Source organism: Hemiscyllium ocellatum, chromosome 7, assembly GCF_020745735.1.
Source record: "Hemiscyllium ocellatum isolate sHemOce1 chromosome 7, sHemOce1.pat.X.cur, whole genome shotgun sequence".
Classification (NCBI taxonomy): Eukaryota; Metazoa; Chordata; class Chondrichthyes; order Orectolobiformes; family Hemiscylliidae; genus Hemiscyllium; species Hemiscyllium ocellatum.
The window spans coordinates 8,521,094-8,534,532 of NC_083407.1; the positions used below are offsets into that span (position 1 = coordinate 8,521,094).

General features: G+C 52.2%; 1 protein-coding gene across 7 annotated transcripts in view; it reads right to left on the reverse strand.

Annotated features, from left to right (window-relative positions):
* Positions 1-13,439, reverse strand: part of dnajb2 (DnaJ heat shock protein family (Hsp40) member B2) — a 143,419-nt gene that overhangs the window by 101,575 nt on the left and 28,405 nt on the right. For all 7 annotated transcript variants that reach the window (XM_060827796.1, XM_060827799.1, XM_060827800.1 and 4 more), the window contains exons 5-6: positions 11,115-11,231; positions 6,535-6,624 (exon numbers count right to left, since the gene is read on the reverse strand). In XM_060827796.1, the coding sequence (XP_060683779.1) occupies positions 6,535-6,624; positions 11,115-11,231 (207 nt within the window). The remainder of the gene's footprint in view (positions 1-6,534; positions 6,625-11,114; positions 11,232-13,439) is intronic.

Genomic DNA, 13,439 nt, shown 5'->3' on the forward strand with positions numbered 1-13,439 from the left:
ACACCAGCGCCCACACTGATTCCCTACACCAGTGCCCACAGTGATTCCCTACATCAGCGCACACACTGATTCCCTACACCAGTGCCCACTGTGATTCCCTACACCAGCGCCCACACTGATTCACTACACCAGCACCCACAGTGATTCCCTACACCAGCGTCCACACTGATTCCCTACACCAGTGCCCACAGTGATTCCCTACATCAGCGCACACACTGATTCCCTACACCAGCGCCCACAGTAATTCCCTACACCAGCACCCACACTGATTCACTACACCAGCACCCACAGTGATTCCCTACACCAGCGTCCACACTGATTCCCTACACCAGCACCCACAGTGATTGCCTACACCAGCACCCACACTGATTCACTACACCAGCACCCACACTGATTAACTACACCAGCGCCCACACTGATTCCCTACACCAGTGCCCGCACTGATTCACTACACCAGCACCCACAGTAATACCCTACACCAGCACCCACACTGATTCACTACACCAGCACCCACACTGATTCCCTACACCAGCGACCACAGTGATACCCTACACCAGCGCCCACAGTGATTCCCTACACCAGCACCCACACTGATTTACTACACCAGCACCCACAGTAATACCCTACACCAGCACCCACAGTGATTCCCTACACCAGCACCCACACTGATTTACTACACCAGCGCCCACACTGATTCCCTACACCAGCACCCACACTGATTTACTACACCAGCACCCACAGTCATTCCCTACACCAGCGCCCACAGTAATACCCTACACCAGAGCCCACAGTGATACCCTACACCAGAGCCCACACTGATTCACTACACCAGCGCCCACACTGATTCCCTACACCAGCACACACACTGATTCCCTACACCAGCACCCACAGTGATTCCCTACACCAGCACCCACACTGATTCCCTACACCAGCGCCCACACTGATTCACTACACCAGCGCCCACAGTGATTCCCTACACCAGTGTCCACAGTGATTCACTACACCAGCACCCACACTGATTCCCTACACCAGCACCCACACTGATTCCCTACACCAGCACCCACAGTGATTCACTACACCAGCACCCACACTGATTCCCTACACCAGCGCCCACACTGATTCACTACACCAGCGCCCACAGTGATTCCCTACACCAGTGTCCACAGTGATTCCCTACACCAGCACCCACACTGATTCCCTACACCAGCACCCACACTGATTCCCTACACCAGCACCCACAGTGATTCACTACACCAGCACCCACACTGATTCCCTACACCAGCACCCACAGTGATTCCCTACACCAGCACCCACAGTGATTCCCTACACCAGCACCCACAGTGATTCACTACACCAGCACCCACACTGATTCCCTACACCAGCACCCACACTGATTCCCTACACCAGCACCCACACTGATTCCCTACACCAGCACCCACAGTGATTCACTACACCAGCGCCCACAGTGATTCCCTACACCAGCGTCCACAGTGATTCACTACACCAGTGCCCACAGTGATTCCCTACACCAGCACCCACACTGATTCACTACACCAGCACCCACAGTGATTCCCTACATCAGCGCCCACACTGATTCATTACACCAGCACCCACAGTGATTCCCTACACCAGCACCCACACTGATTCACTACACCAGCACCCACACTGATTCATTACACCAGCACCCACAGTGATTCCCTACACCAGCACCCACAGTGATTTCCTACACCAGCACCCACAGTGATTCCCTACACCAGCACCCACAGTGATTCCCTACACCAGCACCCACAGTGATTCCCGACACCAGTGTCCACAGTGATTCACTACACCAGCACCCACACTGATTCCCTACACCAGCACCCACACTGATTCCCTACACCAGCACCCACAGTGATTCACTACACCAGCACCCACACTGATTCCCTACACCAGCGCCCACAGTGATTCCCTACACCAGCACCCACAGTGATTCCCTACATCAGCGCCCACACTGATTCATTACACCAGCACCCACAGTGATTCCCTACACCAGCACCCACAGTGATTTACTACACCAGCGCCCACAGTAATACCCTACACCAGCGCCCACACTGATTCACTACACCAGCACCCACAATGATTCCCTACACCAGCACCCACAGTGATTCCCTACACCAGCACCCACAGTGATTCCCTACACCAGCGCCCACACTGATTCCCTACACCAGCGCCCACACTGATTCACTACACCAGCACCCACACTGATTCCCTACACCAGCACCCACAGTGATTCCCTACACCAGCACCCACAGTGATTCCCTACACCAGTGCCCACAGTGATTCCCTACACCAGCACCCACAGTGATTCCCTACATCAGCGCCCACACTGATTCATTACACCAGCACCCACAGTGATTGCCTACACCAGCACCCACAGTGATTTACTACACCAGCGCCCACAGTAATACCCTACACCAGCGCCCACACTGATTCACTACACCAGCACCCACAATGATTCCCTACACCAGCACCCACAGTGATTCCCTACACCAGCACCCACAGTGATTCCCTACACCAGCGCCCACACTGATTCCCTACACCAGCGCCCACACTGATTCACTACACCAGCGCCCACACTGATTCCCCACACAAGCGACCACAGTGATTCCGTACACCAGCGCCCACACTGATTCACTACACCAGCGCCCACACTGATTCCCCACACAAGCGACCACAGTGATTCCGTACACCAGCGCCCACACTGATTCACTACACCAGCGCCCACACTGATTCCCCACACAAGCGACCACAGTGATTCCCTACATCAGTGCCCACAGTGATTCCCTACACCAGCGCCCACAATGATTCCCTACACCAGCGCCCACAATGATTCCCTACACCAGCACGCACAGTGATTACCTACACCAGGTCCCCAGTGATTCACTACACCAGTGCCCACACTGATTCCCTACACCAACACCCACAGTGATTGCCTACACCAGCGACCACACTGATTCCCTACACCAGCGCCCACACTGATTCCCTATACCAGCACCCACACTGATTCACAACACGAGCGCCCAAACTGATTCCCTACACCAGCGCCCACACTGATTCCCTACACCAGCGCCCAAAGTGATACCCCACACAAGCGACCACAGTGATTCACACCAGCACCCACAGTGATTCCCTCCACCAGCACCCACACTGATTCACTACACCAGCGCCCACAATGATTCCCTACACCAGCACACACAGTGATTGCCTACACCAGCACCCACAGATTCCCTACACCAGCGCCCACAGTGATTCCCTACACCAGTGCCCACAGTGATTCACTACACCAGCACCCACACTGATTCCCTACACCAGTGCCCACACTGATTCACGACACCAGCGCCCACACTGATTCACGACCCCAGCACCCACAGTGATTCCCTACACCAGTGCCCACACTGATTCCCTACACCAGCACCCACACTGATTCCCTACACCAGCGTCCACACTGATTCCCTACACCAGCACCCACAGTGATTGCCTACACCAGCACCCACACTGATTCACTACACCAGCACCCACACTGATTCACTACACCAGCGCCCACACTGATTCCCTACACCAGCGACCACAGTGATTCCCTACACCAGCGCCCACAGTGATTCCCTACACCAGCACCCACACTGATTTACTACACCAGCACCCACACTGATTTACTACACCAGCGCCCACAGTAATACCCTACACCAGCACCCACAGTGATTCCCTACACCAGCGCCCACAGTAATACCCTACACCAGAGCCCACAGTGATACCCTACACCAGAGCCCACACTGATTCCCTACACCAGCGCCCACACTGATTCCCTACACCAGCACCCACACTGATTCCCTACACCAGCACCCACAATGATTCCCTCCACCAGCACCCACACTGATTCCCTACACCAGCGCCCACAGTGATTCACTACACCAGCGCCCACAGTGATTCCCTACACCAGTGTCCACAGTGATTCACTACACCAGCACCCACACTGATTCCCTACACCAGCACCCACACTGATTCCCTACACCAGCACCCACAGTGATTCACTACACCAGCACCCACACTGATTCCCTACACCAGCACCCACAGTGATTCCCTACACCAGCACCCACAGTGATTCACTACACCAGCACCCACACTGATTCCCTACACCAGCACCCACAGTGATTCCCTACACCAGCACCCACACTGATTCCCTACACCAGCACCCACAGTGATTCACTACACCAGCGCCCACAGTGATTCCCTACACCAGCGTCCACAGTGATTCACTACACCAGTGCCCACAGTGATTCCCTACACCAGCACCCACAGTGATTCCCTACACCAGCACCCACAGTGATTCCCTACATCAGCGCCCACACTGATTCATTACACCAGCACCCACAGTGATTCCCTACACCAGCACCCACAGTGATTCACTACACCAGCACCCACACTGATTCATTACACCAGCACCCACAGTGATTCCCTACACCAGCACCCACAGTGATTTCCTACACCAGCACCCACAGTGATTCCCTACACCAGCACCCACAGTGATTCCCTACACCAGCACCCACAGTGATTCCCTACACCAGCGCCCACACTGATTCATTACACCAGCACCCACAGTGATTCCCTACACCAGCACCCACAGTGATTTACTACACCAGCGCCCACAGTAATACCCTACACCAGCGCCCACACTGATTCACTACACCAGCACCCACAATGATTCCCTACACCAGCACCCACAGTGATTCCCTACACCAGCACCCACAGTGATTCCCTACACCAGCACCCACAGTGATTCCCTACACCAGTGCCCACAGTGATTCCCTACACCAGCACCCACAGTGATTCCCTACATCAGCGCCCACACTGATTCATTACACCAGCACCCACAGTGATTGCCTACACCAGCACCCACAGTGATTTACTACACCAGCGCCCACAGTAATACCCTACACCAGCGCCCACACTGATTCACTACACCAGCACCCACAATGATTCCCTACACCAGCACCCACAGTGATTCCCTACACCAGCGCAAAAAGTGATTCCCTACACCAGCGCAAAAAGTGATTCCCTACACCAGCGCCCACACTGATTCCCTACACCAGCGCCCACACTGATTCCCTACACCAGCGCCCACACTGATTCCCTACACCAGCGCCCACACTGATTCCCCACACAAGCGACCACAGTGATTCCGTACACCAGCGCCCACACTGATTCACTACACCAGCGCCCACACTGATTCCCCACACAAGCGACCACAGTGATTCCGTACACCAGCGCCCACACTGATTCACTACACCAGCGCCCACACTGATTCCCCACACAAGCGACCACAGTGATTCCCTACATCAGTGCCCACAGTGATTCCCTACACCAGCGCCCACAATGATTCCCTACACCAGCGCCCACAATGATTCCCTACACCAGCACGCACAGTGATTACCTACACCAGGTCCCCAGTGATTCACTACACCAGTGCCCACACTGATTCCCTACACCAACACCCACAGTGATTGCCTACACCAGCGACCACACTGATTCCCTACACCAGCGCCCACAGTGATTTCCTACATCAGTGTCCACAGTGATTCCCTGCACCAACACCCACAGTGATTGCCTACACCAGTGACCACACTGATTCCCTACACCAGCGCCCACACTGATTCCCTATACCAGCACCCACACTGATTCACAACACGAGCGCCCAAACTGATTCCCTACACCAGCGCCCACACTGATTCCCTACACCAGCGCCCAAAGTGATACCCCACACAAGCGACCACAGTGATTCACACCAGCACCCACAGTGATTCCCTACACCAGCACCCACACTGATTCACTACACCAGCGCCCACAATGATTCCCTACACCAGCACACACAGTGATTGCCTACACCAGCACCCACAGATTCCATACACCAGCGCCCACAGTGATTCACTACACCAGCACCCACACTGATTCCCTACACCAGTGCCCACACTGATTCACGACACCAGCGCCCACACTGATTCACGACCCCAGCACCCACAGTGATTCCCTACACCAGTGCCCAAAGTGATTCCCTACACCAGCGACCACAATGATTCCCTACACCAGCGACCACAGTGATTCACTACACCAGCGCCCACAATGATTCCCTATACCAGCACCCACACTGATTCACAACACGAGCGCCCAAACTGATTCACGACCCCAGCACCCACAGTGATTCCCTACACCAGTGCCCAAAGTGATTCCCTACACCAGCGACCACAATGATTCCCTACACCAGCGACCACAGTGATTCACTACACCAGCGCCCAGACTGATTCCCTACACCAGCACCCACAGTGATTCCCTTTACAATTACACAAACTCCTCTCCCAGCCACAGGGGCAATAGCGACAAGGACAGGCAGACAACAGGAATACCAGCCTCATTCTCCCCCCACCTGCCCCAAGGAGGCGTTAGATTCCACCTTATGGTTTGCCGCACAAGATAACCATCCCGCTGTCTCGGCTTCTAACGTACCTGATCCCGTGGGAATAGAGAATGAAAAGAATGATCCAGGTAGTCTTCGACTGTGGTCGATCCCTCCCACTTCGGAAAATGGACCAAAGTCTTCTCTCCATGGAATAATAGGGAGAAAATAATCAGTTATCAATTTTTTTAATATGATATCAATATATGGATCCTTACACATAAAGACGTATTTGCACTGATGTGAATACTCACTGATATTTCTCAGCCTAATGACAGTGCTGGTCACCACCCTACGGGAAGGATGTGATTGCGATGGAGGGGGTGCAAAGGAGATTCACCAGGAGGTTGCCTGGGATGGGGAACATTTCGAGTAAAAATCTTCGAGTCAAAAATGAGGTCTGCAGATGCTGGAGATCACAGCTGAAAATGTGTTGCTGGTTAAAGCACAGCAGGTCAGGCAGCATCTCAGGAATAGGGAATTCGACGTTTCGAGCATAAGCCCTTCATCAGGAATGAGAGAGAGTAGCCAAGCAGGCTAAGATAAAAGGTAGGGAGGGGGGACTTGAGGGAGGGGCGATGGAGGTGGGATAGGTGGAAGGAGGTCAAGGTGAGGGTGATAGGCCGGAGTGGGGTGGGGGCGGAGAGGTCAGGAAGAGGATTGCAGGTTAGGAGGGCGGTGCTGAGTTGAGGGAACCGACTGAGACACGGTGGGGGGAGGGGAAATGAGGAAACTGGAGAAATCTGAATTCATACCTTGTGGTTGGAGGGTTCCCAGGCGGAAGATGAGGCGCTCCTCCTCCAGCCGTCGTGTTGTTATGTTCTGGCGATGGAGGAGTCCAAGGACCTGCATGTCCTCGGTGGAGTGGGAGGGAGAGTCAAAGTGTTGAGCCACGGGGTGGTTGGGTTGGTTGGTCCGGGCGGCCCAGAGGTGTTCTCTGAAGCGTTCCGCAAGTAAGCGGCCTGTCTCCCCAATATAGAGGAGGCCACATCGGGTGCAGCGGATGCAATAGATGATGTGTGTGGAGGTACAGGTGAACTTGTGGCTGATATGGAAGGATCCCTTGGGGCCTTGGAGGGAAGTGAGTGTGGAGGTGTGGGCGCAAGTTTTACATTTCCTGCGGTTGCAGGGGAAGGTGCCGGGGGTGGAGGTTGGGTTGGTGGGGGGTGTGGATCTGATGAGGGAGTCACGAAGGGAGTGGTCCTTGCAGAACGCTGATAGGGGAGGGGAGGGAAATATATCCTTGGTGGTGGGGTCCGTTTGGAGGTGGCGGAAATGACGGCGGATGATACGTTGTATGCGGAGGTTGGTGGGGTGGTAGGTGAGAACCAGTGGGGTTTTGTCTTGGTGGCGGTTGGAGGAGCGGGGCTCAAGGGCGGAGGAGCGAGAAGTGGAGGAGATGCGGTGGAGAGCATCGTCGATCACGTCTGGGGGGAATCTGCGGTCCTTGAAGAAGGAGGCCATCTGGGCTGTGCGGTGTTGGAACTGGTCCTCCTGGGAGCAGATGCGGCGGAGACGAAGGAATTGGGAATATGGGATGGAGCTTTTGCAGGGGGCTGGGTGGGAGGAGGTGTAGTCCAGGTAGCTGTGGGAGTCAGTCGGTTTATAGTAGATGGAACAGTCCATCTTCCGCAACTACACTGGCACCACCCCCCACCTTTTCCTCTGCTACATCGATGACTGCATCGGCGCTGCCTCGTGCTCCCACGAGGAGGTTGAACAGTTCATCAACTTTACTAACACCTTCCATCCCGACCTGAAATTCACCTGGACTGTCTCAGACTCCTCCCTCCCCTTCCTAGACCTTTCCATCTCTATCTCGGGCGACCGACTCAACACAGACATCTACTATAAACCGACTGACTCCCACAGCTACCTGGACTACACCTCCTCCCACCCTGCCCCCTGCAAAAACTCCATCCCATATTCCCAATTCCTTCGTCTCCGCCGCATCTGCTCCCAGGAGAACCAGTTTCAACACCGCACAGCCCAGATGGCCTCCTTCTTCAAGGACCGCAGATTCCCCCCAGACGTGATCGACGATGCCCTCCACCGCATCTCCTCCACTTCCCGCTCCTCCGCCCTTGAGCCCCGCTCCTCCAACCGCCACCAAGACAGAACCCCACTGGTTCTCACCTACCACCCCACCAACCTCCGCATACAACGTATCATCCGCCGTCATTTCCGCCACCTCCAAACGGACCCCACCACCAAGGATATATTTCCCTCCCCTCCCCTATCAGCGTTCCGCAAGGACCACTCCCTTCGTGACTCCCTCATCAGATCCACACCCCCCACCAACCCAACCTCCACATCCGGCACCTTCCCCTGCAACCGCAGGAAATGTAAAACTTGCGCCCACACCTCCACACTCACTTCCCTCCAAGGCCCCAAGGGATCCTTCCATATCCGCCACAAGTTCACCTGTACCTCCACACACATCATCTATTGCATCCGCTGCACCCGATGTGGCCTCCTCTATATTGGGGAGACAGGCCGCTTACTTGCGGAACGCTTCAGAGAACACCTCTGGGCCGCCCGGACCAACCAACCCAACCACCCCGTGGCTCAACACTTTGACTCTCCCTCCCACTCCACCGAGGACATGCAGGTCCTTGGACTCCTCCACCGGCAGAACATAACAACACGACGGCTGGAGGAGGAGCGCCTCATCTTCCGCCTGGGAACCCTCCAACCACAAGGTATGAATTCAGATTTCTCCAGTTTCCTCATTTCCCCTCCCCCCACCTTGTCTCAGTCAGTTCCCTCAACTCAGCACCGCCCTCCTAACCTGCAATCTCCTTCCTGACCTCTCCGCCCCCACCCCACTCCGGCCTATCACCCTCACCTTGACCTCCTTCCACCTATCCCACCTCCATCGCCCCTCCCTCAAGTCCCTCCTCCCTACCTTTTATCTTAGCCTGCTTGGCTACTCTCTCTCATTCCTGATGAAGGGCTTATGCTCGAAACGTCGAATTCCCTATTCCTGAGATGCTGCCTGACCTGCTGTGCTTTAACCAGCAACACATTTTCAGATGGGGAACATTTCAGCAATGAACCTGCTGGGCTAGGATTGTTGCCTTTGGTGCACAGAAGCCCAAGGGAGGAAAGATGATGAAGGGCACGTTCAGGGTGCACAGGGAAACAGCTGCTCGCCTTAGTTGAAGGGTCAGTAATAACAGGGCTCAATTCTAAGGTGAATGGTAGGAGGCTTAAAGGGGATTTGAGGAAACCGTGTTCACCCAGAGAGTGATGGGAATCTGGAATGCATTGCCGAGGAGAGTAATTGAGGCAGGAAACCACAGAACCTTTAAAAGGATGGACTCTTGAGGTGTGATAACATTCAAGCCAGTGGGCTTGAACGTGGGATTAGTCAGAGATAGGTCAATGTAATCTTGATGGTCTGAAAATCCTCTCTCCTGGCTCTATCACACAAGGAGCACAGAGGTTTTGGAGGACTGTTTGCGGTTACAGCAGGAAAGGGGTATGAGCAAGGCCACGAAGGGACTTAAGCATGAGGGTGAGAACTTTAAAACTGTTTCCTGGTTTGGCAACATCTCAAACATGGGCCAGCAAGCACAGCAGGTCATATGGTCATACAGCATGGAAACAGACCCTTCAGTCCAACTCGTCTGCGCTAACCAGATATCCTAAATTAATCCGGACCCATTTGCCAGCATTTGGCCCATATCTCTCTAAACTCTTCCTATCGTATACCCATCCAGATGCCTTTTAAATGTTGTGATTGTACCAGCCTCCACCATTCCTTCTGGCAGCTCATTCCATACATGTCCCACCCTCTGTGTGAAAAAGTTACCCCTCAGGTTCTTTTTAAATTTTTCCCCTCTCACCCTAAACCTATGTCCTCTAGTTGTAGACTAGCCCATCCCAGGGAAAAGACCTAGGCTATTCACCCTATCCATGTTTCTCATGATTTTGTAACCCTCTATAGTCACCTCTCAGCCTCAACAGACCTTAGAAAGAACGTCCCAGCCGATCCAGCCTCTCCCTTTGGCTCAAATCCTCCAACCAGCAACGTCCTTGTAAATCGTTTTTGAGCCCTTTCAAGTTTAACAACATCATTCCTATAGCAGGGAGACTACAACAGACGAATGGTCTAGGAGGAGCAGAGTTGTGATTGAACTGAAGTTCGTCCTTGGACTAGACATAGAATGTCAGATCCTCAGAATTAATACAGTACAAGAGAAGGCTATTAGGTCCAGCTCTATTAACTAGTCAGGTCGTCTTCCCCAGTGGCAGTCTCCTGTCTTTTCCCTGTAGGCCTGCACATCATAATGATCCAAATAACCATCCAATGCCCCCTCATGGATGCCTCAGTTGAACCTGCCCTCTCCACGTTTTCAGGCAGTGCATTCCAGGCCCTAACTACTCACTAGCGAAGAAGGATTTCTCACATCACCCCTGATTTGTTTGCACGCTTAAATCTGTGCCCTCCCGTTCTGGTTACTTTTATAAGTGGGAACAACTCCTACCCAATCTGCTGTGTTACATCCCACTGTGGGGGTCGCCTGGGATCCTGTGGAGGTTGGCTGACCATCACACAGTGACTTTGAGGTGTAAGTGTTGAGGAATAAGCTAAAGCAGGAAGACAAAAGCAGTGCATCCTCACCAAACAGCTCTGCAAAAGGATCTCGCCCACCGAAGAATTCCCTAAATACTTCATCAGGGCTTCGGAATGAAAACATAAAGCCTGGGAACTCTGTATCCATGGTGGGACCTCTGCCACCTGTTAGAAATTAAAACATTAAAATATTCAAGTCAATATGTATGTTAAAACACACGTGTACTAAATCTAGCGAGCAAGCTAATAAAGCTACTTAATAAAACAAACAGAAAAGCAGTGTCCATTTCTAGAAAGTTAAAGCTCATCAGACTTTTACGGAACATTGTTTAGATCATGAGAGAATGCTGATACTGGAACTCTTTTGGTTTGGACTCCCTGGGTAAATTAATTAAATTCTACCCTATCAAATAGAACAAGAACAAAACAGCTCACTTCGGCCCTCCAAGCCTGCGCTGACACATTTTGCCCTTCCATACTAAAACTGTCTTCACCTACAGGATCCGTATCCCTCTATTCCCCTCCTATTCATGTATCTGTCCAGGTGTTTCTTGAAAGCTGCTACTGTGTCTGCTTCCACCCTCTCCTCTGGCAGCGCGTTCCACCCTTTGTGTGAAAAACTTGCCTCGCACATCTCCTTTAAACATCCCCCCTCCCGCACCTTGAACCTGTGACCCCTAGTAATTGACCCCTCCACCCTGGGAAAACCCTCATACTTTTCCCTCGATCCTCGCCATTCACAACCTTATAAACTTCTATCAGGCCACCCCTCAACCTCCTGTGTTCCAATGAAAACCAACCCAGTCTATCCAAGCTTTCTCCATCGCTAAAATCTCCCCATGCCAGGCAACATTCTGGTAAACCTTTTGTGTACCCTCCCCAAAGCATCCACATCCTTCTGGTCATGTGGTGACCAGAACTGTACACAATATTCCAAGTGTGGCCGAACTAAAGTTCTATGAAACTGCAGCATAACTAGTCTATCCTTATAGTCAACGCCCCTTCCAATGAAGGTCAGCATGCCATAGACCTTTTTTATCCCCTTATCTACCTGCGCTGCCCCTTTTAGTGATCTGTGAACCTGCACACCCAGATCCCTCTGCATATTAATACTCCTCAGGGTTCTGCCATTTACTGTACAATTTCCATCTGTACTTCATCTTTCAAAATGCATCACCTCATATTTGCCCGGATTAAACTCCATCTACCATTTTTCTGCCCATGCCTCCAACTGATCTATATTCTGCCATATCCTCTGACAATCCTCCTCACTATCTACAACTCCACCAATCTTGGTATTGTCCACAATCTTACTAATTAGATCAGCTATGTTTTCCTCCAAATCATTTTTGTAGATCAGGAAAAGCAGAGGTCCCAGCACTGATCCCTGAGGAACATCACTAACCACAACCCTCCATTCCAAAAAGCATCCCTCTGTCTCCTGTGATTAAGCCAGTTCTGTATCCATCTTGCCAGCTCATCCTGATACCATGTGACTTCCCCTTATGTACCAGTCTGCCATGAGGGACCTTGTCAAAGGCTTTACTGAAGTCCATGTCAACAGCATCAACCACTTTTTCCTCAATCATCTTTGTCACCTCCTCAGAAAACTTGATCAAATTAGTGAGACATGACCTCCCCTGCACAAAACCATGCTGTCTATTGTTACTAAGTCAATTTGCTTCTGAATGCGTATGGTTCTTATCCCTGAGAATGTTTTCCAATAATTTCCCTACCACCACCGAGGCTACAGGCCTGCAGTTTCCTGGATTATTCCTGTTACCCTTCTTAAACAATAGGACAGTATTGGCTATTCCCCAGTCCTCTAAGACCTCACCTGTGGCCAAAGAGGATGCTAAGATGTCAGTCAATGCTCCAGCAATTTGTTCTCTTGTCTCCCTCAATATTCTGGGATAGATCCCATCAGGACCCGGTGACTTATCTACCTTAATGTTAATGGCATGCTCTCCTTCATAGAGAGAGGATTTGAGTATTGGATTAAGGATGTTTTGTTGCAGTTAAATAAGGTCTTGGTTGAGGCCAGATCTCGAGTGCTGTGTGTGGTTTTCATCACCTATTCCAAGGAAGGCCATTCTTGCTATTGTGGGAAAGCAGCGATGGTTCACCAATGATTTGCGGAATGGCGTATGAGGAAAGACTGGATGGACTGCGCTTGTATTCACTGGAATTTAGAAGAATGAGAGGAAATCTCATAAAAACGTATAAAATCCTGATGGGACTGGACTGGCTAGATGTTCCCAATATTGGGGAAATCCAGAACAAGGGGGTCACAGCCTAAGAATAAGGGGTGAGCCCTTCAGGACCGAAATCAGGAAGAATTTCTTCCCTCAGAGTTGGGAACCTGTGGAATTC